At 35.4% G+C, this 26,687-nt stretch overlaps 1 protein-coding gene across 15 annotated transcripts in view; it reads right to left on the reverse strand.

Moving 5' to 3' along the window:
- Gphn (gephyrin) overlaps positions 1-26,687 on the reverse strand; it is a 334,228-nt gene that overhangs the window by 60,859 nt on the left and 246,682 nt on the right. For all 15 annotated transcript variants that reach the window (XM_057782362.1, XM_057782360.1, XM_057782359.1 and 12 more), the window contains 2 exons: positions 17,640-17,777; positions 5,835-5,927 (listed from right to left, as the gene is read on the reverse strand). In XM_057782362.1, the coding sequence (XP_057638345.1) occupies positions 5,835-5,927; positions 17,640-17,777 (231 nt within the window). The remainder of the gene's footprint in view (positions 1-5,834; positions 5,928-17,639; positions 17,778-26,687) is intronic.

Below are 26,687 nucleotides of genomic sequence, written 5' to 3' on the forward strand. Positions count from 1 at the left end.
AGATTCCAAGACTTCATTAAAACTATGTTCAGGAAAGTTGAATGCATTTCTGATTTCCTAAAGTAGACAAAGGCCTTTCTATTACTAGTTTTATCTTTAGTATCCAATAGATTCCAAGCATCAGCAGAAGTGGATTTATTTGCATGCTTTCTTGGCATCACTTCATATGATGCCATCCTTTCCATACTTGTGCTTTCTAACATGATGCTCATTTGGCTTATCCTTCCAAATGACATGACTTTACCCATGTACTTAATAATAAGTACACATCCATGGATATATAAACACATCACTTTGCACATTCAAATTTCTCCAATTTCTTGTGAATTTTTAACTTAACATTTTCTTATTTATTTAAAATAAAATAAGAAAATCAATGGATTAGAAATAATGCTATCAATGAACTGGAATAAACAAGCTTACTGCATCATATTTTCTACTTAGTACATCAGTGCTGGAACTAGGGACTTGCAATACCAAACAAGTGCTCTAATACTGAGTCACACTCCTATTTTTGGCTACTTATCTTTATTTTTAGGAATGAACAGTATTTATTTAATTTTTTGGAGACAGGATTTGGCCCTAGAAGGGTTGGGATGTGCTATGCAGATCAAGTTGGGTTTGAATTTGAGGCAATTCTCCTACATCTGCTTTCTACTTTCTGAGATTATAGACATGTACCACATGTAGGCAAAATTGCTTAAAAATGTTTTGAGCATGATTGTGCATTTGTGTGTTCAAATGTAAGCACATGTGTGCCACAGTGCAAATGTGGATGTCAGAGGATAACCTTTCTTAGCCCCTTATTTAAGACAGTGTCTCTGTCATTTTCTGGCCATATATGGTGTACTAGTTGATCTTTGAGCTTCTCTTTCTTCCTCCCATCCCCTGTAGAAGCTTTGGTATTAAAGACACTCATGCATGATTCCTGAGACCTTGGTTCACAAGCATGTTTACCTACTGAACTTTCCCCCCTGAGCTCTTAAAGTCACTTCTTAAACTGGAAAAAGAAATCCAGAATTGGAACAAAAACGAAGAAACAAACTTTTTAGCTGTGTGGTGGTGGCACACACCTTTAGCTCTAGTACTTAGGAGGCAGAGGCAGGCAAATCTCTGGGTTCTCGGCCAACCTGGTTTACAGAGTTGGTTCCAGGGCAGCCAGGGCTATACAGAGAAACCCTGTCTCAAAAAACCAAACCAAACCAAGCAAGCAAGCAAGCAAGCAAGCAAGCAAGGAAGCAAGCAAGGAAGCCAGCAAGCAAACAACTTTTTGTTTGTTTGTTTAGTCTCATCCATTCCTTCTCCAGTGCCTGATACATATAATTAGGTAATGATTGAGAAAAAAATTCCTAAAGAATACCATCTTTTCCTGATACATTATTATTTGGGTGTCAGATCAATACTCCTGGCAATGCAAGGCCTATCTAATGAGTTTTATGATCACTACTGTTACTTCCATTTTATTGATATAGCAAGGGGGTTTGAGGGCTATATGTTGAAAAGATAACATATTATATACATTATATATGAATATTTAATTATATTTGCCATAACAGTAACAACTAAACATCTTACATTTTAAAGGATAAATACGGACTCATTTTATTCTTTCCTTTCTTAATTTTGCCTATCTTCTATAGGAGCTCACTCTGTAGTAGAGGGTGTGCTCTTTCATATCCACCTTCCTTAATTTTCCTAGTCTTTACTTTCCTCCTCCTCTTTTCTACCCCCGCCATCACCTCTTTTTTTGGAGTATCACTCTGTAGTCAAAGCTGGCCTGTAACTCACTATATAACCCAGGCTGTCCTTGAACTCATCAATGATCCTGTCTCAGCCTCTCTTGTGCTAGGATTATAGCCAGGACCAACCATATCTGGATCCTCTCTGCTTTCTTAATGCTCAGAAGACATCTTATTTTTGTTATTCTTTTATTTGAGGATCTCTGGTTATATCATTTAATATAAAATTGATACCAGCAAATAACTAACTAGTTACTGTGGCATTATATAGAAAATGATCATCCCTAGATCATTAGTTGTAGGAATAGCCTTCATTTGATTTTCCTACTGTATATGATTTCTTAAGTCTCTTGCAATACTGTTAGTAATTATTTTATTATCAATAATAAACCATCATTACCATATTAGTATCACATAAACTGAAGCCTGTATAAACAGCACAACTTTCAGAGGTTCTAGGAAATAGCTTTGAGAAGGGATAAGACAGAGGGATTAACAATTTGCTTTGCTTAAGAAACACTATTAAGACTGAATGATAGGCACAGGACAACAGTATTTATTTCTATACTAAAATGCAGACAAGACAGAGGGAGGTGAGAAGAGACAGCAACAAGGTTGTGATAAAAGGATTCATATGGCAATTATACTGGGTGATTAAATCACAGATAATTGTTTACAATTTAAAAATATGTCGCCCTTTCCAATGAATAGCAGGAAGCATAGAGTGAGGATAGTTAAGTAGAAGACAATTTGTATTCTTTTCCAAGTGGTGGTAAGTGTTCCTCCACCTGCTTTGGGGTTTTATTCCACATGTTTCTGAATGAAATTTAGAGACTAGAACAAGCCAGAAACTTCTTTACACGTATAGAGTTAGCAGTGCTCACCAGGGCCACTGGTTGTTACTGGAAAGTCTTAGGCAAAAAGCAGAGAAAGGGGAGAATAAAGGGAGTGGGAAGAGTGGGACTCAGGAAAAAGGGTTAGGAAGCCACAACTTCCTCAAGAATAAGGGTGGTGTGTGTGTGTGTGTGTGTCTGTCTGTCTGTCTGTCTATTTTTTCTGAATTACAAAGGTAAGAATTTGAAAAATTTAGCATGGTTGTAAGAACACGCCTCTTTGCCTTCTGAAGACAGTTCTTGCTTCCATTAGAATGTTTATCAGTGTCCCTCCTTAGAGGCTGCCCACACACCACGGTTGCATTATGTGCTGCATCTTTTTATATATTGCAGAGAACCAGCAACAACAGTTTGTCAGCAGGAATAACATGACTCAGCAGTTGCTAGGTAATTTCTTGAACATTCTATACTGTGGGATATTATCTGGGGTTTTTCTTGGTGAGATAACTAAAAAAAGCAATCTTAAAAGAATAAATAAGACATACAATTGTGATTTCATGCAAAATGTCTTGAACAGATTCTACAGTAGTAGAGAGGCTCTTCTATGGTTCATGTGGGTTAGCTAAATTTTTGGCAACAAAAAAAGCTATGAGCAATAGTTTCTTTTCCTCAGCTGTTGCTACCTCATGTAAACATCACAGAGAAATATTCTCTCTTGAGACTAGCTCTGCTTCAGATAATTTATTTTTTCACTCTTGCCTGCTTTCTACCCAAGAATGTAAAAAACACTTTCATGCTGCTAATATTTTATTTCCCCTCCTACATTTCTCTGTTTTACTCCATAAATAAAAATCTAATGTCATTTTATAATAATTCTGGATAGCTATAAAGAGACTGAAAAAGAATGTGCCTTTTAAATGGGAATAAGTAATAAGAAGAACCCATGAAGCAATCATAAAGATAAATAATTTTCTTTCTGGACAATATTCATTTTCATAAACAGTACACTAAGATAAATTTGGAATAAAATACACGTGCCAAAAAGTTATTTATGCTTTACCAATTTCAGAGACAATCTAATCTAGTGATAAGTATTAAAGATAGATTTTTTTTGGGACTCTATTAGTGAAAATTAAAACATTATGCCAACCATCAACACTGGACTGGGACTGATGGAGCATGTGATCAAACCGGACTCTCTGAATGTGGCGGTCAATGAGGACTGACTGAGAAGCCAAAGACAATGGCACTGGGTTTTGATTCTACTTCATGGACGGGCTTTGTGGGATGCTCACCTTCCTAGACCTGGATGGAGGGGGGAGGACCTTGGACTTCCCACAGGGCAGGGAACCCTGACTGCTCTTTGGACTGGAGAGGGAGGGGTAGGGGAAGTAGGGGGATGGGGGTGAGAAATGGGAGGAAGGGAGGAGGTGGAAATTTTTAATAATAATAATTATAAAAAACATTTAATAATAAAAAAATAACTTCATCCAAAAATAATAATTTCAAAACTTCTGAGAATTCTTGGAATACTGATTTATTGTCCTTTTAATCTCAAAAAACATGTAGGTAAAAAGTGAAAGATTTAGATGACCTGAAGACCAAATGTGATATCTTTATCAAATTCCTCCCCTCAGGGCTCAGGGGACTCTGCAGAAGATGTGGCAGAAAGATTGTAAGAGCCAGAGAGGATGAATATCTCCAGACGCAACAAGGCTGATGTACATATAAACTCACAGGGAATGCACAAAACTTACACTAGTTCAAGTCAGATAGAACGCCAGCACACAAGAAAGTACACAAACCAGCAAGATAATTGCAATATACCCATTGACAAAGGGAGTTTCAGCTTTCTCCAGTGGGGTGTCACTAGGTACGTCCACTATACTACAGCGAAGGCCCTATGCCCAGAGTAGTTGGCTTCTTGGTGGCCTTTTATTTCATCATTTGTGTCTTATTAGTCTTTGGTTTTTTTTTTTTAAAGCATTTTTTTTTTTTTTTGAGAGAAAAAGAACACAAGTTGGGTAGTTAGGGAGGTGGGGAGAAACTGGGAAGAGTTAGGGGAGGAGAAAACATGATCAAAATATATTGTATGGAAAAAGTTAAAAACAAAATAAAAAAAGAGCTGTATTTTAAATAACCCTGAAGCTGAGAAATATTTTTAGACTATTTTTTAATTGAGTTAATAACCAATAACAATATATATATATATATATATTTTAGATAGGGTTTCTCTGTGTAACATCCCTGGCTGTTCTGAAACTTACTGTGTAGACCAGGTTCGTCTTGAAATCACAAAGATCCACCTGCTTTTGCCTCCCAAGTGCTGGGATTAAAGATGTATGCCACCACTGCCCAGCCAATGTATTGTTTTTTGAAAATTGCTAAGAAGATAGATGTTGGGTATTTTCATTACATTATGTGAGATAATTCACATGCTAGTTATCTCAATGGAATCATATCACAGTGTATGCCTACTGTAAAATACCATATTATGCACAGAAAAATAAAGTAAAAAAATCAAATCAGAATTTTAAAGCAATTTAGCTATATTTTTTAATTCTGGGTTATTAGATCAGATTCTAGGCATGCAACTGTTATTTAGAATTTGATTTTAAGTTTTAGACAATTTTAGGCAACCCTGAGGGTGAGCTGTTATTACAATCTTGGGTTCTGGAGCTCTGACTCTGAACTATGGCTTCTTCCAGAGAGAACTAGAGGTTACAGTCATGCCTGCATTTCATCACCCTTTACTGATGTTTAAGTTTGAAACAAGGGAACAGACTTTCATATTTAAACCCTGTGTTTAATCAGTTCATTTTTCCTGGGACCATTTAGATGTTTTCAACTAGCAAATATGGAAGAAATCCAGCACTAGGCTGTCTGCTTTCTGGTATGTGAAGAGGCTAAAAGTAGAAGCTATAGTAACAGTATTTTTTGTTTTTGTGGTTTCAGAGAACCTACAGCCTTGTACATGCTAGGCAGTTTCTCTGAGCCACATCCCCAGAAAAGTAATGGTGTTTTTAATTTGATATCTATGTATATATTTGTAATGAATAATTTTCATAGGACTATATAATACAATATATATATATATATATATATATATATATACAATACAAGATTGTGTCAAAAATATTAGCAAGTTTACTGGTGACAATTAATTGAGAATAGATATAAAAGTAATCAGGTATATGGATTATGACAAAAATGTGGAAAAATATATGAGTCTGAAGACACTTAAGAAAACTAACATATTTACCTCGAACAGCATAGCCATCCTTTACTGATGCTGGGAATGGGGGTAGGTTGTCTTTTGCATATACATCTTGAGCAAGGACTCGCCCCATTCCATCTGGAAGAAAAGAAGAAATACAAACAATGGAGTTAGTGGGTAAGCAATCAGTCATACACAGACAGGCACAGCGCTTGCGCTATATCTTGTAAATGGGCTCAGCCAGACCTTTGGATTGCCATCCCAAGGAACAGCAGACAGAAAGAAGCGATGCATCCTAGTTCCTAAGAATCACATATAGTCAACTTCTAGTGATGGTTACAGAAATTATCAAAATGCAAATTGGTATATACAGTCAGAAAAGATGTATTCAGAAGATACATCATTAACTCTCTGGGAACTCAAATATGATATTCTTCAAGAAGTAAAACCAATTTAAACATTTTCATATTCACTAGCCCAAAATTTCCCTTCTAGTATTGTATCTTAAGAATTAAATTTATTTTCATGTAGATTTTTATTTCAGAATTGCTATATTAGTAAATATAGAAAAAAAGCAAAAGATCAATAATATATTTAAATAAACAGTGACATTATTCTTAAGATAAAATATGTGACTAAAGTAACATTTATAAAGAATATTCATGAACAAATGAAACATTATTTAAAAGATATATTTTAAAACATGTAAAATGGTACATGCACTATATAATTTTAACTAAATTAACATACAAATATATATATAAATATTATGATCTACATGAAAACATAAAGGTTGTTACTTTAAAATGTTAGTTATGTCTTTTAGTTACTGTTACAGTTTTTTTCTTCGCAACAGTTCCAAGTTGTAGCTTTAATACATTAAAACATGCCATTCTTACAAGCATAAGCTTTCTTTTCTGTCCTGAAAGGATAAAGGTAAGAAAAGTAAGGAGCTTCCAAATCACTTCATTTGAATGTTAACCTTTGGTTTTGGCTTCATTAACTCAAGTGATTGAATGTCAAGAAGTGTATCAATAATGCATGGCATAATTCAAATGGATTCATGAGCAACTCCCTAGATTTTTTTTTTTTTTTTTGAGACAGGATTTTTCTGTGTAGTTCTGGTTTTCCTGGAACTCTCTCTGTAGACCAGGCTGACCTCAAACTCAGAAATCCACCTGCCTTTGCTTCCCAACTGGAGTGCTGGGATTAAAGGCATGCACTGCCACTGCCTGGCTCCCTAAATTCTTTAGTGAGAATAAAATCAAGACGAGTAACAGGATTTGATTGACATAGGCATTCTCATACTTTATAACATCCTTTGTTTCCACTGGGGTTTGACTTTAGCCATGAAGGGCCCAGAAGTATAGTTTTTTTTTTTTTTTTAACTTTTAAACTCTAATTTATAGAGATACTAGCTCTTACTATAGATCATTGAACCTTGGAAGGGAGAAATGGGTAGATTTTAGCTTCATATATGTCCAGGAGTTGAATCTCTTCTGGATCTATACTTTCCAAGACAAGGATAAGTGGTGAGACCATAGGTGAATTCTATTCACACATACTTTTTTCTTTTGGAGGTAGGGGTGGGGAATAGGGAGGTACAGTGTCTTCCCATGTAGCCCAGACTGCACTTGAACTCACTTTCCCCTGCTTCACCTCTGAATGGTAGGACTATATATGCATGTGTCACCAAGCCTTGCTATAATGTCAGCTCCTAAAAGAACTAGAAAATATAGGTAGTCATTAATATTGAGCCAGGATCATAATTAACCTCCAGAAGTGGCTCCTTATAATCTATATCAATTTATATACTAAGAGAATGTCTTTGCTGGGATCTTAAATATTAATTAATAATGGCCAATAAGCAAAGTTATCACAGGATTACATTTTTTTTTTGGGGGGGGGGAAGCTGGCCATTAGCAAGTCCATTGATAGCTAATAAATGTTTACCAACATTTTTAAGTTACTAAGTAGTATCATGCACTAAGTATCACTTAATCCTCCCAAAATTCAGTAATATGTATTGGTCAAAGTACAGAGAATAAGTATTTGTACTCAACCATAAATGGGACATCTATATCATAAGTCCTCCTCATAAAGCTCAGGGATATCATGGAAGAGGAGGCAGAACAAAGAGCAAGAGGCTGGAGAGCTTCAGGCAGATTGTTTTCTGGACACAACAAGGGTGCTGACACAACTACAGCACTTAAGACCTCACAGCAGCTGTGGAAGACATGCACAAGATGAAGCCAGTCAACATTCCAGCATGGAACAGGTTCAGGGTTCACAAGCCCCTACCCACAGTCCTAGAAGTCAGGGACTTAGCACTTATTAGGTTGTTTGAAAGACTTAATACAGATATCTGCAGATCTCACAGTGACTTAAAATATAAGTGAATTAAAAAACAAAATTAATTAGCATATGCTCTAACAATCTGCTTTCTGGGATAAGCTCACTTGCGCTGGAAGAAGACAAACGCAGGGTAACTGCCTATAAAAACAGAGTAGTCTTCTTAGGTTTTAACAGGAAACTCATATCTGATTCAATTTTCCACCTGATAACTGAATAACAAATATCTTAGTTGCCCAAGTATTAGTGCTTTATTTTTTTTATACATTTTAAGGATTCACTTATTTTACTTTATGTGCATGAAAGTTTTGCTTTGTCCCATGTACCTGCCTATTAGTTCCCCTGGAATTGAGGATATGGATTGCTGTGAGTCACCACCTGGATGCTGGGAATCCAAACCCAATCCTCTGCTAGTCACAACTTCAAACAACTTCAGCAAAGTAGTAAAAAAAAATAAAACAATCAACATTAAAAATAGTTTTTCTATGCCAATAATCAGCTTCCTGAGAAGTATATCAAGAAAATTGTCTATACTTTAGCATAAAATTCCTAGAAATAAAACTACCCAGGAGTTGGAAGGCCTCTACAAGGAAAAACTTAAACAGTGAACATAGAAACTGAAAAGACATGAGAAGATGGGAAGACCCTCAGCTCAGGAATAGAAAGTGAATGACTGCACTGCAGATTCAGTGCAGTCCCCATCTTTATCACAGTGTTATTTTTAATGAAAACAGAAAAACAATTCTAAAAGCCACATGAAATTACACACCCAAATCAACCCCCTAAAACAAACAAACAAACAAACCCCAGAGAAAACCAAAGCCACCACCACTGCCACTACAACAAACCTCAATAGACAAAGCATGTTAGGCAAGAACAGTGCTGGAGGATTCACAATACCTGATTTCAAATTATGCTATGAAGCCATGTTGTAAAACAGTATTGTACTGGTGCAAATATAGATAAACAACTGATGGAACAGAATAAAGAACCCCAAATAAACTTACTAACAACTATAGCCATCGCCCCTCCCCTTTTCTTACAAAGTAGCTAAAAATATATAGTGGAGAAAAAGATAGTTTCTTCACGTAAAAGGTATTGGGAAAACTGGATATCCATATTTAGAATAACAAAATTAGATGGTTCTTTCTCACCCTGTCTAAAACTCAATTCAAAATAGATCAAAGACTTTAATGAAAGCCTTTAATCTTGAGACAAAAGGCATAGGCAAAGACTTTTGAGTAAGACTCCAAATTTAGAAATAAGAGAAGTAATTCATAAATGGGACTGCATACAATTATTTTATTTTTATTCCTGTGAATGCATGTGAATTAATGTGAGTGTATGCCACCTGTGTCCAGGTGCCTGTGTAGGCCTGCAGAGGGCACTGGATCCTCTGGAACAGTAGTTACAGGAGGTTGTGAGCTGCCTGATGTGTGTCCTGTGAATTAAATTTGGGTTCTCTGGAAGAGCAGCAAACACTCTTAACTACTGAATAATCTTTCTTGTCCTGAAGCTGAAGAAATTAAAAATCTGCAAAAGAAAGGAAACATCAGTAGACTGATGAGATGGTCTAAAGAATGAAAGAAAATCTTCCTCAGCTATATAGATGACATCAGATCAAGGCATATAATACACAAAGAACTAAAAATATTAAATACCAGAAGAAACAATCCATCAATAAATGGGCAAGAGAAATAAACAGAAAATTAAAATTACTCAGAGGTCCTATGTCACCTCAGTCAGAATGGCCATCCCCAGGAACACATGGAACAAATGTTGGTAAGAAGAAGGGGTGAAAGTGTAAAATGATGCAGCAACCATAAAAATCACCATCTTCCTTAAAGTCTAACATGTGATCCAGCTTTGTTACTCTGTTACTGAGTTGAGCAATCAGTGGGAATGCTTGCATACCAGTTCACTGCAGCACTATTACAGTAGCCTAATGTAGAACCAGTTTAGATGTTCATTAACAGATAAAAACATAAAGAAAATATGGTATGTAAACAAAATGGAGTTTTATTAAGCTGTAAAAAGAAATTACATCATTTTCAGATGTTTATATTCAACTGAATAGAACTGAATATCAACAGGTTAAGTGAGCTGCTTTAAATATCCAGACACAGAAAGACAAATATTACATATTTTTCTTATATGTGGAATCAAGATTAAAAATACACCCTCAATATATTTATTCTATGAAAATAAAATAGTGACTATTGAGAGAAAGAAGGGGTTTAAAGGCAAGAAAGAGGTCAGAAGAAGACAAGAGGATCCAATGGTAGGGTGAGACCAATTATCATATGCTTTCTCTTATATGTGGACTTTAGACTGAACAATATACATAAAATATATGAAAGCTGAGGGAAACAGGGAACAGGAAGATGGGGCCAGTGGGCAAAGGCTGGTTGATGGGAATATGAGCAAAGTACAATAGTATATACATAATATTTATGTATATACTGCCACAATAGAATTCATTATTTTATATGCTAACTGATCATTTGAAAAGTTTACTGATGTCTTTTGTGATAGCCCTGAAATTGTACCACTTAAAAACCACGGTTATACCTAATGTATGTGATAGACTATTGATATACTGTGCTCACTCACAGCTGAGAAGACAGTCTTGACATATATACTTACTTGGCCAAATGACCATTGGTAGACATAATATCAAGACCAAGGACTGACAGCTACCAGAAAAGGGCAATCATGTATAGATTTGAGTCTCTATATAATTTAAAATAGCTTTTAAAGTGAGTTTAACATACTTACAACTGATTATTAGACAATAAAACATTTCATATATTCAATGATCTTGTGGCTATTTTAATATAATTTGTTTTCCACTTCTTCCATTGAAAGATTAGACAAAATTTTGGTTCATTGTAGATCTTATTTAAGTATTCATATGTACAGACTTTGAAAGACTGAAGAATTTAGAGTAAAGATATCCTTTGGAAAATACTAGCACAATAATGAATTTGTGGTTAATCCTGAAGTCTGTTTATGGAAGAACACAAAGTTTCTGTGCTTATGAAATAAACATATAGCTTATTCAAAATGCTAGTTAAGGTGTACATTTGTATTTTCCCATCTAAAGATGCTCATAACTTGCCAATTTGGTAAGTAAGTTAAAGTGGTATGGTTTATATCATAAAATATGAGGTTTATTTTATCACCAGTTTATTATGCATTAATAGTCATTTTATATATGATAGTTGAAAAATATCACCTATATAGCTAGAAAATCACAATAGTTTTTAAAAGTTTCTAAAATGTTTTTGAGCTCACAGAAGAATGCTTCAATCAATAGCCACTAATCACCTTTTGCACTAAATAATAGAAATCCTGCTGAACCCAGGTTAGGTTAATAAGATGTTACTGGTAAATGGGTCACACTTAGATCTGAGGAGGTGAGGTTGGTCAAACTTTGGTGGAAAGAAAATTATACAAAAAGTTTGTCTTTCTGGGTCTGGGTTACCTTACTATGAATGGCTTTTTCTAGTTCCATCCATGTGCCTGCAAATTTCATGAGGTCATCATATTTTATAGTTGAGAAGTATTCCATTGTGTAAGTATACCACATTTTCCTTAGTCATTCTTCAATTGAGGTCATCTAGGTTATTTCCAGGTTCTGGCTATTATGAATAATGCTGCTATGAACATAGTTGAGCAAGCGTCCTTGTGGTACAATTGTGCATCCTTTGGGTATATGCCTAAAATTGTTATAGCTGAATTTTGAGGTAGATTGATTGTCAATTTTCTAAGAAACCACCATACTCATTTCCAAAGTGGCTGTTCCAGTTTGCATTCCCCCCCAGCAGTGGAGGAATGTTCCCCTTACTCCTCTTCAACATAAGCTGTCATCCAAGATACTCTATCCAGTAACTGATGGAAGCAGAGGCAGAAATCCACAGAGAGGCACTGCTTTGAGCTCAGAGAGTCTTTTCGGGAGGAAAGGGAGTAGGGATTATACCATGATGACATTTCATGCCAACTCACTTTGTCCTGCCTAAGACATGAACCACAGTTTTTTTCTGAATATTCATGATGCTATGTTAATAGTAGAGGAATGCAGGAAGGAGAATAAAGATAATGGCTGTATTAGGATGCAGAAACCTAAGAATATAGTGAGCTGCACACATTTTAGAGGTATAGTGTGGTTCATGGACTGAAATAATAAATGCATCTAAAGGGAAAGATTTCAGTTGACCATATTTGTAGAAAAAAAAGAGAAAAGTTACAAGCAAAGACCAGACAAACCACCATACAAGGAGTTGTTTGTAAGTAGGTAGCACTTCACTTAGAACAAGTGAAAACGGAATATACTGGCAGTCGAGACTTAGATATATGTGTTTCTCCTTTAGTGTTCTCAGGGTCCCTTGAAAATGGAAGCTTTAGTTACCATGATCTTTAGAGTCAATGTGGCATTGTGGTTCCAACTTCTGAGGTTCTAATTGTCACTTCAGAATCCAGACCATACTGTTGTGGTTCAATGGGTTACTTTGAACCTGTAATTCTGACTTTGGTTGGTCTGATATTTGGTATTCTGTTCCAATCAGGTTCACTGATTTGAAGGGGTGACTAAGAGTTTTACTTCATTTGTGCCTTGGTGCTTAGTGTACAATCCTATCCTTGGTCTTGATGGCACAGTCAAAACAAGACCATCTTAGTTACTCTACTTGACTATCGACACCAAATTTCACCAGTTTCCACTGCTGAGAATCAAGCAGATATATTTCCAGAGAACAAAATATCCCAATAGACTCAGAAGGGGAAGTCAAAATGAAAAGACAAATACAATCCAATGGACATGTAAAACACAATAAAGAAACACAAAGATAATACAGTGACAACACAGTGACCACCTATCCACAACTGGCCAGTTCTCCTGTGAGTATCCAGAACTACAGAGAAAACTGCAAATCCTGAGAAAGAAATCAGAGTCTTGCTTTTTAAAAAAATTAATCATCATGCAGGATATTGAAACAAACCAATGCATTGATTAAGGGAATCTATTCAAAATCTTGACAGAACATTATTCAAAGTAAATGCACAGTAAAATGGAAGCAAAATTCAACAAACCCTCAAAACTCATATGGAAAAGGAATTATAAGCAGATAGAAAACAGACAAGCAGATTTAGTTACATTTATGCTGATAAAGTAGACTTTAAACAAAGACTTATTAGAAGAAACTCAAAAGAAGCCCCTAATTTCATAACACAAACACTGTATGGCATAGAAGACCACATAGGTTCTGACACAATAATAGCAGGGGTTTTCAATTCTTTATTCTCATACTTAGATAGGTCTTCTGAACTAAAGCAAAGAAACGTCAAAGCTAAAATATATTATGGATCAACTAGACTTGATAAAACAGAATATTCAAACCAACAGACAGGGAATACACATTTTTCTCAGTAGCACTGGGAATGTTTTCTAAAATCAATCATATAACAGCACACAAATCAAGTTTCAACAATAACATCATCATCATCATAATAGAATAAAATTTGAAATTAACAATAACAAAACTACAGATATCACAAGATTCTTGGAGAATAATACATATTTGAGTGAACAGTAGGTCACATAGGATATCAGAGAGGAAATTTAAAAAATCCACGAGGAATGATAATGAAAACAAAACCTATCAGATTTGTTAAGGAGGGTAGGAGGAAAAGTAACTGGAGAGCATTTTATACATCCATGAAATGGTCAAACAACAAAATTTACTACTAAAAAATAAATCGGTTAGGTAGACAATGTCATTGTTTAAAAAAGAGAAATTCTATGTAGGGAGTTTTAAAAACACAATCTCCGTTTGAACAGATTATTCTCATCAAACTGGAGAACAGATTGGAGTGATTGTGAACTGGAAGGAACTTTTTACAATAATCCACAAAGATGCTGGGCTGTGGTAGTGTGCGCCTGGGAGGCAGAGGCAGGCGGATCTGCTCTAAGTTCTAGGACAGCCAAGAGATGTTAAAAAGAGAAACCCTGTCTTCAAGTAAGCAAGCAAGCAAGCAAGCAAGCAAGCAAACAAACAACCAAAACCAAAAAAAACCAGAAAGAATAATCCACAAAGTTAGTAAAGACCAAAATAACCCCCTAAAACCTAACAAACAAACAAACAAACAAACAAACAAACAAAAACAGTGGCAATGGGATGGCGATCAGGAATGTATGCAAGAGGCTGTAGAAGGAAAAGTACTGCTAGAAAGGTGGGAAAAATAAATTCTGTCATGAAACCTTATAATAAGAGATATGTATGAATATAGTGTTAGAATTTGTAGCTTAAGTAAGATCTGGGCAGTGACAACAGATAACAAACTCACTTATAGACGGCACTTGAATTACTGAACTATATAAAATCTTACAAAATAAATATATAAAATATGAAAAGGGGCAAACAATGCTTGTAAATGAATTGACAAAAGAAGGCAAGCTTACAAAAGATCCAATAAGGAGAAGAGAAGCTCTGGGGACTTCACTCTGCTCTGCTCTCAACGGCAACTTATCTCTCCTTACATATGACTTTAGACAGCACCCATCTTAATAGAGGCTTAGTCTTAAGTCTATTCTTGCTGAAGAAACTGAGTAACACCTAACTAAAATGTCTAGGTAAAATTATAATACTCTTGGGTATTAAAAATGGTTGTGTTTGATCCATTATCTCTGAAACACTTGGCACTCAGGCAGGTTATTAACTGAGGCTGATCTATCTGCCTTGGTGAAGAAATGAAGAGAAGAAAGCACATGAGGGGAAGTACTTTTCTCCTGGTGGAAAACAAAATGGTCACTTCCAAATCTTTTTCCTGAGATTTCTGTGTAAATGTGAATTGGAACACATAATTTGATTTCTCTAAGAAACCAATGTTAAGGTAAAGGCCTTTGAAATTACAAGAGCGCAGAACTGATAATTAAGTCTTGTTATAAATGTATTAAAATTTTTAATAGTTTAAGTTTACATTTGTATTTTCTAAATGTATCTTGGGTCACATTGATATCAATGAACAACTGAATATTCTGTATTTAACAGTAAATAATTTCATTAATGCTGATTTCTGAATTACATGATTTCTGACAATTTCTTTAGTGAATTTCCTAACTTTCATTTCCTTTACCAGAGAGTGAAACAAAAACAACAGAAAACCTTTAAGCCTAAAAGAACGTGAGTAAAAGGAGTAGGATAAGTGGAAGCTGCTTAATCTCTATTTTTGTCTAAAGAGGACCAGGACAAAGGAGCTTACACATGGCACCTACTATTTCACTAATTTTAGGTCTTTAACATCATCTGTTATGCCAGCTACCATTATTAAAGATATTTTAATGTTGGACCAGGAGATCTATTATGTAACAAAGTCTTAATACCTTACTCCTATTCCTTTTCTGTTCTTGAGTCTGAGTTTTTGGGCAGAAAAATTAGGATGTTGTATAACTATTCTCTAATGTTCATTGCAGTTTAAATATGCCAGTTTTAAGGGTTTATGAATAAAATTCTTTACTTAGACAATTATTTCTATGTGTGAATGTGCACGTGTGTCTGGAGGCAAGAGGATAATGTTGGATGGTATTCCCCATAAACCATCTACCTTGTTTTTTGAGACAGCGTTGCTCATAAGGACCCCAAGTTCACCAAATAGGGCAAGGTGGATGACAAGTGAGTCTTAGGGGAGTGTCTGCATCTCCCCAACACCGGGTTTACAAGCACACGCTAACATGCTTGGCTTTTTACATGAGTCTTGGGAATTGAACACATATCTTCATGCTTGTATAGTAAGCATTTCCTGATGGAACTATCACCCAAAACTTAAATTATTTTGTGTTGTTTCTGTCTTCATAAAAATAACTAAGAACTATATTTCACTTAGAAAATATCAAGTATAACTTTTGGGGAGGTGGGCGTGGTCATAAGTATATTATCTAGAAGTGCTCAGGAGCTTAGTCTGCTGGAACTCAATGTCAAAATACAATTTCTCGGGTTATTAGAAATGGACACTGACTAGAAACCTACTGCAGTGCGGGGACAACACTGCTATAGTGCTAATGCTGGATGTTCCCAAAGGCCCGAGTGCACCCAGGGTGGCACTGTTAGGAGATGTTATGTGCCTTCCAGAGCAGAGTCTTGTAGCAGACTTCAGTCCCCAGGGAAGGTATGTTCATGAGAGGATTATGGGACTCTGGCCTCTTCCTTTCCTTCTCACTTTTCGTTTTCTGGTTCATGAGGTAAGTTGTTTGTTCTGTCACTAACTGTCACTATGATGTGATGCCTCATTAAAGGCTCAAAGTCACAGGACATAAATTAGAATTTCTTCTTAAAGAAAGAAAACTGGGCATGATGATGTACACCTTTAATCCCAGTACGCAGGAGGTGAATTTAAGGTCAGCCTGGTCTCCAAAGTGAGTTCCAGTCCAGCCAGGTATACACTGACACTGTTTCAAAAGACCACCAGCACCATTACCACCGCCACACCACCACCACCAAAGATAAAAAACAAAAAAAGACCAGACATTTTTCTTTATAAATTAATTATGTCAGATATTTTGTTATAGTGACTGAAAGCTAAGACAACTACATTTTCATTATCTTTTCATAAACTTTTCCAAATACACTACAACTAAGAGAAAAAAAAACCAAAAAAAACAAGAAGCTAGGTAGAACAGAAAATAAATCAGAGTGATTATTTTATAATCTATGGATAAATTGGGTTATTTTTAGCTATAGAGATTTCTCTACTTATGTTATATCCTAATAAATATTTGTAAATTGAAAATATCATTAATTAAAAATATGCATTTAAATGGGGGCATGGTGGCATATGCCTGTAATCTTATCACCCAGGAGGCTTTTGCTGGAAAATTAAAGATTGAAAGACAGCCTAGGCCACATAGTAGGATCTTACAAAAAGGGAGAGAGAAAGCATTTGCTATCTAATCTAATCTAGTGTATATCACAGCTCCGCAATATGATAATCGCTATGTGGCTGACTAGGAACTACAGCTTGCTTCTGCACTCACCATTATAAGACAATGTCATGCTACATATTACCAGTTCCAAACTATCAAAAAGTAAAATGTAGTTTTCTGGACATGTAGAGTGTTTTTGTACCTTTATAAAGCTGGAAAATTAAGACAGAAATGGTCTGCATGAATTTTCTACAACACATGGTTATAAGACATTAGTTATTTTCAACTCCTAATAGAAAAGTCATCAAAAGAACTCAGAATTGTCTTATTTTTCTGATTCAGTGCCGACAGCCCCATCTTTAGGGGTAGAATTCTGGCATTTAGAATAAAAAACAGATGGCCCTTCATATTTTTATAAAGCAAAAGCTATCTGATTATTAAGTTGATGATAGTTTAACAGAGAAGAGGAGCAGAAGGAAGACTCTGATACAGGCAGTGGTGAGTAAGCACCCTCTTATAGGAACTGGTACACTCATGCTGCATTGGTCTTTCTTGAAGGACAAAGATAGATATGGAAGTACCTCGGTAATTGATGATTTCTGTACCAAGCACCGGAGTCATCTCCAGGACTGTAATGAAGGCTTTGTCCATAGATGTCAGAGGAAAAGGAGACATGCGATGTCTTCGAGCCACCTTGGTGATATCTACAGCACTGTGACCTAAACAGGAGACAATCGACTGAGAATAAGACACTGAAACACTCATCAACAAGTAAGAATGACTTTAAGCACCCAAACTTCTAATCTCTGTGTCCCTGTCAAACAGTATTTCTCTTGTTTCTGACTATAGAACATTAAGTGAAATTAAAATATGTCAAAACTTTGTGAAATTTAATGATACTGGCTGGCCACTGAATGTTCACTATGGGTCAAGTGACTATTCTAGATGAACTACTAATTCCATGTCATAGAAAGGTTTTGTTACTGTTTTTTTTACAGCCGAGGAAAGAAGCTTAGATTGGTCCACTATAGAGATGAATGCTTTGCACTGTTATGGATCTTAATTTATTGACATAAATTTAAGGCAAATTTTGTTATATGTATATTTCTGCTCTTGATTAAGGTATTGTTTGTGAAGCTCATTAAAAACATAATGTATAATTAAGAAATACAGGTTAATAGATCGTAATCTATAGTCAAGCATAAAGTCATGTTCATTAGGCTTCCTAGATATACAGAGATACATTTCAGTTAGATTGACAATCTTCAACATTTCAAAGATCTATGGATAGTGTTTTCTATTTCCGTCCATTTGCATGCAAAATTCAAGAAGTCATTGTTTTTTACTGCTGAGTAGTACTCTAATATGTATATATTCCATACTTTCTTCATCCATTCTTCCATTGAAGGGCATCTAGGTTGTTTCCAGGTTCTGGCTATTACAAACAATGCTGCTATGAACATAGTTGAGCATATACTTTTGTTGTATGATAAGGCATCTCTTGGGTATATTCCCAAGAGTGGTATTGCTGGGTCCAGGGGTAGGTTGATCCCGAATTTCCTGAGAAACCGCCACACTGCTTTCCAAAGTGGTTGCACAAGTTTGCATTCCCACCAGCAATGGATGAGTGTACCCCTTTCTCCACAACCTATCAAAGATCTATGGAATATGGCATTTAAAATATTTTAAGAACTTAGACTTTTCTTGACACTGAGACATGTATGCTTCTGGCAGTACCAATTTACTTCAAGAGGATGATGGGTATCAAAGAAGCTCGTTATGGAGTTTGTTAGCGATTAGGGCAAGAAACTGTTCTTGCCTGGACTGCTTGATGGTATGCTGTATGAACTGGACATGCAAGACACATAGAAAAATGACTGCTGAAGTTGCCTAAAGAAAGTGAGACAGTCCTTCACGGTTTCTGCTTCATGAAAGAGTCTAGCAGACATTCTGTAGGACATAGAAGAAAGAAACTGATGAACTTTGCCATTACAACGCAAAACAGATCTTCAAATTTCCTGCTTCATGAAATAGTCAGTCAGACAGGAGACCACTTCCTGAATATAATCCCAGCAACACTGACACAGAGAGAAACAATTAATAAATGGGACTTCCTGAAACTGAAAAGCTTCTGTTAAGCAAAGGACATGGTTAACAAGACAAAATGACAGCCTATATAATGTGAAAAGATCTTCATCAACCCCATATCTGACAAAGGTCTGATCTTCAAAATATATAAAGAACTCAAAAAAATTGGTCATCAAATGAACAAATAATCCAATAAAAAAAGGAGTACAGACATAAATATAGAACTCTCAGCAGAGGAATCTAAAATGGCTGAAAGACACTAAAGGAAATGTTCAACATCCTTAGTCATCAGAGAAATGCAAATCAAGACAATTCTGAGATTCCATCTTACACCTGTAAGAATGGCCAAGATCAAAACCATTGATGACAACTTATGCTGGAGAGGTTGGGGGGTAAAGGGAACACTGCTGCATTGCAGGTGGGAGTGGATATCAGTATGGCAATTTCTCAGAAAATTAGGAAACAACCTTCCTCAAGACCCCACAATACCACTTTTGGGTATATACCAAAAGGATGCTCAATCGTACCACAAGGACATGTGCTCAATTATGTTCACAGCAGCATTGTTTGTCATAGCCTGAACCTGGAAACAAATTTCCCTTGACTGAAGAATGGATAAGGAAAATGTGGTATATTTACACAATGGAGTACTATACAGCAGAAAAAAATGACATCTTGAAATTTGCGGGCAAATAAATGGAGCTAGAAAACATCATATTGAGTGAGGTAACCCAGGACCAGAAAGACAATTATCACATGTACTCACTCATAAGTGGTTTTTAAACATAAAGCAAAGAAAACCAGCCTACAAATCACAATCCCAGAGAACCTAGACAACAATGAAGACCCTAAGAGAGACATACATGGGTCTAAACTACATGTGAAGTAGTAAAATATATCACAATATCCTGAGTAAATTGGGAGCATGGAGACCAAGAAGAGGAACAGTGAAAAATGTATAGCTCAATAAAATAAAAAAAAAAAAAGAAAAAGTCTGCCAGATACTATGGGTCTGTAGGCTGAATATGGATGCCCTAATGTTACAGAAGAACTTTGGATGACTGACCAGGCAGCAAGATGTATCTGTCAGTTCTAGAGTTTTGGAAGTTGCTTACAATGCACTTTCTGTTAATTTAGGTAATAGTATATCCTTCTGGCGTCTTAGATGAAGTTGAAGAGTAGATAGTTATAATTATAGGTTTCCTTAGTTATGATAAAAGGTAAAGTAGATATAAATATTGTAACTATAATTCTTGCTTGATAACTGCTTTGTTATATGTAATTTTACTATGTTAAAATTAAAACTTTCCTTTTTAATTAGACAGAAAAGGGTAGGTGATGTGGGATTCCTCTCTGTATGTTGTGAATATGTTTTATTGTTGTCGTTGGTTAATAAAGAAGCTTTTGGTGCCTGTAGCAGGGCAGAATAGAGGTAGGTGGGAAAACTAAACTAAATGCCGGGAGAAAGAAGGTGGAGTCAGAGAGACACCTCTAGCCACTGAAGGAGAAAGATGAGAGCCACCAGCCAGAACCTTACTGGTAAACCATGAGCCTCAGGGTAAAATACAAACTAATAGGAATGGGTTAATTTAAGATGTAATAGCTATTTAGAAATATGATTAAGGTATTGGTCAACCGGTGCTGTAATTAATACAGTTTCTGAGTGCTCATTTTGTATCTGGGCATCTGGGAAACAAATGAACAGGCTCAGTCTACATAGGACTTATATATTTGCTTAGTCACACAGATGGTAACAAAAGAGCCAGGATAATATCTACTTAGTTCTGGCTTTAGGATTCATATCTTCAACTATTGTACTAACCTTTAGATATTTAACGAACTAGTTAGCAAAATGAATTTATCTAAGATTCATTGGAACTGTTCATTTTCCTGTAAAAAGTCACCGAAGATTATATGTAGCTATCCACTCTTATGTAATCTTATTTTGTCCTTTAGCATTAATATCATAAATACAGAAAAAAATGCTGATTTTATATCTCTATTCTCAACCTCTACCCTCAACTTTATATTTGTATATTACCTAAGAGTTGGTAGATAATGTATTTTTCCAGGCTAGTAATCATCTAACATTTACTTAAATATACAATAGACAACTCAAACCTAAAGTTTCCAGAATTAAGCTCTTAAATCTCTAATTTCCATTACCATCCATAGGATGTTTCATTTCTCTTGCAGTTCTCAACTATTCATTTTACCAGTTTAATAACTGGGCAAAGCAATGGAGACCTCCTGATTCTTCTCCTTTTGTCAGAGCACTAACTAAACTCCCTTTAAAAGATACCTACAATCTGATAGCTACTTACCACTCCCATCATTTATGTTCTGGTGATTGAAGAGCCTCTAAACTGTTCTTCTGATTCTATCCCTGTTCCATTGCAGTTTATTTATCATACAGCTATGTGCTCCTAAGTTGCAACATACTAACTTACAACTCTCAAAGACTTTAAATTTCACTTACATTAAAATCTCTGTTAGTGTCTATATAGCCCAACATTGACTATCCCCATAATTTTCGCACCACTTTACCCCCGCATATCTGGTAGGCAGGGCAAATGATAGGTCAAAGTTTATGTGGCTGGATTGGAGTCTCAATCCATCCACTCTAAGTCTAGAAAACATACATTGAGGTAATTCTGAAAATCGAAAATCTGGGAAAGTGAACAGGTAATACAGGGTATCTTAAAAATAAGATTATAATTTCTTATGTTGTTTTGAATTTCATGACTTTATAATTTTTCTACATGAATATCAAAGGTAATGCATATCACAGCATTACTGACATAGAAAACATGGATAAAAAGACTGCTTATTTTCTAGGGCTGAATAACAAATACTAAAGGAAAACAGTCGTGAGAGGCCTATGCATCAATTACATAACACAAGGCACTGTTGGCACAAAATGTCAGCTCTGTAACTTACATCAATGATTCACTATCATTCATAGGATACAATTTCAACTCTTTATGATAGTATATAAATTTTTTTTTCCAGCTTCCCACTCATTGCTGCATTGCTTATAAAACTGGCAATATTGTGGATAAGTAAACACACAGTATCATTTTATATTTTCTTGCTGTAGTATGAAATGTTTATCAGCCTAGAATAATTTTTCTCTCATTATTTTGTTTGCTTGTTTGTTTCCATGGGAAATTACTATTCTTCCCTCACAACATTTTTTCAATAAAGAAAGAACATAGGGAAAAAGATCTTAGAGCAAGCCTGCAAGGCTCCTTTTTTACTAAACCTGGTACAAAGTTATGGCAAAAATCAACAGATTTATTTAACTAAATGAAAATAATTCATGGACAGTAATGTAAATAAAGAAATTATTTAAGAATTCTTCCTTATTAACAAACTTACAACGGATAAAATAAGTGGAATTAGAAAAGCCTGTATTGGCAATCATTATGCTAATAGCTGCTTCAGACAAAAATCATTAACAGATACTAAAACTAGAAGGGAAAAGCCTAATGAAGAACAAGGTATTTATACAGGTTAAAATATATCACCATGAGGTACTTATAAAATACAAAGTCAAAATATTATTTCTTAGTGAAAAACCTACTATCTAGTGATCCTAAGTAGTAGTGATGAAGAAATTTACATAAAGGCCTCACGGACATGATTGATATATTGTGAGGGACACAACATCTTATTTGAAGTATTCCCAACAAATTGCATAGCAATTAAATCACTTTGAAACATCAGAAAAATTAAAATTGAAGGTCATTATAGAAAATAACTGACCTATGCTCTTCAAAAATATTGAGGCCATGAGAGACAAAGAAAAACATGAGTAATTGTTCTAGCTTCAAGGAGTCTAAAGGGACATCACTGTTAAATGAAATGCATGAGTCTGGGTTGAATCCCAGATCAGAACAAAAGAATTATTCTTTCCCCATTTGCTATAAAGAACATTATTAGAAAAACTGGCAAAATTTAATTGGAATCAGATTATATAATAGTATTATGGTACTGTTAATTTCTTGATTTTCATAATTGTTCTGAGGTTATGTAAGAGAACGTCTTATTTCTTCTCACAAACCTCATTTTACCCCTACTTCAAATGCTCGCTGAAGTAGGGACTAAAGAGGCATCATGTCTGAATTTTATTCACACGTAATTTGGTAAAGCATGTGCATATTAGCATGCACAGATAAATGTGGCAACACTTAACTGTGGCAAAGTATCGATATCTGGGGAGTCTGGATGAAAAACATGCAGAAATTCATTATGATATTCTTGTAACATTTTTCTTGAGTAGTACCTCTGTTATGAAGCAAAAAATGTTCACACATTTTCCCTGTACTTAGAGGTATTATAAAACATTCTCTTAATATTTTCTTTGAATATTGCATTAATGCTATCTCCACAGCATTTTTAGTCCTCGACTATGCTATCCCCACAGCATCTTTGGTCCTAGGCTACACTATGTGCTCAACATCTTTGGTCCTATGCTATACTATCTCCACATCATTTTTGGTTCTAGACTATGCTATCTCCACAGCATTTTATATTTATTTATATGTGCCTTTTCCTAACTAGATTTTCAGGGAGAAAAACTGTCTTACTATCAAGATGCTGTGCATATAGCACAATATAGTTAAGGACCAAAGATGTTGAACACATAGTATAACCTAGGACCAAAGATGCTGTGGAGATAGCATAGTCTAGGACCAAAGATGTTGAGCACATAGTGTAGCCTAGGACCAAAGATACTGTGGGGATACTATAGCCTATGACCAAAGATGCTGTGGAGATAGCATAGTTGAGGACTAAAAATGCTCTGGAGATAGTATAGCCTAGGACTAAAGATGCTGTGGAAATAGCATAGTCTAGGACCAAAGATGCTGAACACATGGCATAGTGTAGAGTATATCAACTGATAAAAAATGGCTATATAGACAAATAAACACTATATACAACTTCGAACATTAATGTAGTCAATAAATTTAGTGTTCATTTTTTTTTTACCAGAGTTACAAAAATTTGATTTTTAAAAGCTAGTTGCACTGGGTATGATGACATAACTGTAATTCTAGCACTTGGGATATACATCAGGCCAGTCTGAGCTGTACACTACAACTAACCTTGTCTTAAAAAACAATCACCAACCAACCAACCAACCAACCAACATACCAAAAAGCTAACAGACATTTGTTAACAATAGGCCCCAAACTGGGTTTCTCCTACTCTTACATCTTCCTACCTGATTATGGTTTTGATAATACATATGACATTTCAATACTGTTTACCAGCTAACATATTTCATAACTATATCTTGTGCTTTTATTTTTTTTTTGCCAAAATAAAGTACTTAAAAAGTATTTTTGTACAAGTGTTTTGCCAGCCTGAAGTCTGTGTACCATGTGTGCACCTTGTACTTGCAGAGGTCAGAGGATGTCAGATCTCTGGAACGAAAATTAGATATAGGTTTTGAGCTGCCATATGAGTGCTGAGAACTGAACCAGGTTCTCTGGAAAGCAGTTAGTGTGTTCTTCACTGTGTAGCAATTTCCACAACCCCCAAATTAAAAGTACTATTAACTCCATCATTAAAGCAGTACAGTATTCAATATCAGACAATATATTAACCTGTTCCCACGAGTTATATTCCCATATTTTCGGACTTCTATTTCTGTATGCTTTCATGCTGTACTCTAGTGTCATTTTAGTTCAACTTAAATCACTTTATTTAGCATTTCTTTTTTTTTAAATATTTATTTATTTACTTATTATGTATACAATATTCTGTTTGTGTGTATGCCTGCAGGCCAGAAGAGGGCACCAGACCTCATTACAGATGGTTGTGAGCCACCATGTGGTTGCTGGGAATTGAACTCAGGACCTTTGGAAGAGCAGGCAATGCTCTTAACCACTGAGCCATCTCTCCAGCCCCTTTTTAGCATTTCTTATAAGCTTCCCTAAGCTTTTGTTTAGCTGTGGAAATCTTCACTTCTCTTTTGTTTTTGAAGGGTGGTTTTACTGGATAAAAAAAAATCTGAAAAGAGTTCTGGTCTGTAAAGATCTCCTAATATAACTAATGATGTCAATTCTTTTTTGTCTTTTTTCTTTCTGGCTCTATCTATCTATCTATCTATCTATCTATCTATCTATCTATCTATCTATCTATTTATTTTTTGAGATAGAAGTTCTCTGTAGCTCTGGAACCTGTCCTGGAACTAGCTCTTGTAGACCAGACTGGCCTTGAACTCACAGATATCCACCTACCTCTGGTGTGCTGGGATTAAAGTTGTACGCCACCACCGCCTGGATAACATCAATTTTTATGGGTGCTCCTTTGAGTGTGATGAATTTGTTGTTGTTCCTTTTCAGGTTTTGTATTGTTCATGGCTTAGGACAATTTGAAAATAGCATGTCTTGATGTGTGCCTCTTTGGATTTATCCTAGCTTTCGCTCTTTGAGCTTAATGTACTTGCATGTGCATTTCTTTATTTAGATTTGGGATGTTTTTGGTCAATATTTCTTCAGATAAATTCTATCTCCTCCATCTCTTCTTTTCTTTACTTTCTTTGTTTCTCTCTATTCTTTCCCCTTCTTCTCTGTCTTCCTTTCTTTTCTACACACATGTTTAAATTGATGACATACCATAAAGTCTTTTGATTTGTTTTACTTTGTTTTTTTAACCCCAGAATTTCAAATGACCTGTATCTTTGTGTATATTGATTTGCTTGATCAAATCTGCTGCTGAACCTTCAGAAAAAAATTTCAATTCAGTTACTATTTCTTCAGCTCTAAAACTTGTTTTTATATAGTTTAAGTCTTTATTGATATTCTAATTTTGTTCATGTACTTTTTTTTAAATTTAAAATTGTTACTTTTGTTTTTAGATCATCAAGTTTTTAAAAATAATTATCTTGGATTCTGTCACATAATAATATTCTTGGTTGGATTCTGATTTATTTTGTCCTTCGATTGAGTCATGTTTCCATTTGCTTAGTAGGCTCCGTGATCCTTCCTCTTCTCCTGTTTTATGCATTTGAGAAAATAGTCACACTTTCCACTCTTTACAGACTGGCTTTCTACAGCAGAATATCCTTGTCCAATCAAGTTGGCCAGAGATTCTAGGAGGTAGGCTCCTAAGGCCTGCTTTTGGGGGGGGGAGCGTATCTTTTCTGGGCCTTTGCAAGTAAGTTTTCAGTTAAGAACATTTAGATTTCTTTTCCTCCTTCTCTTTCTTCTTTTTTTATAGCTTATAATTTGCTGATTTCTGTGATAATTACCTGCAAAATTGCAGGCTCTTTGATGCTGTAATAAGCTGCAGGATCTTCTCAGTGTCCCTCAAGCAACCAAAGTTCACCAGTCAGGTACCAGTCAGGTAAGACAGAAAGCAGTGGTTTGGGAAGCCCTCTCCATTCTTCACCTCTTCTGAGGAAGAAGCCAAGAGTGAGGTACTTCTTTCTGATTGCTGTAAAAGGTGTTTGTATTGTGTGGCATGCTAGGTTTTATGGTGCTACAATTAGCTTCTTCCATTCATCTTTGTTTACTGCATTCCTGGCC

The sequence above is a fragment of the Chionomys nivalis genome, chromosome 10, assembly GCF_950005125.1.
Source record: "Chionomys nivalis chromosome 10, mChiNiv1.1, whole genome shotgun sequence".
Lineage (NCBI taxonomy): Eukaryota > Metazoa > Chordata > Mammalia > Rodentia > Cricetidae > Chionomys > Chionomys nivalis.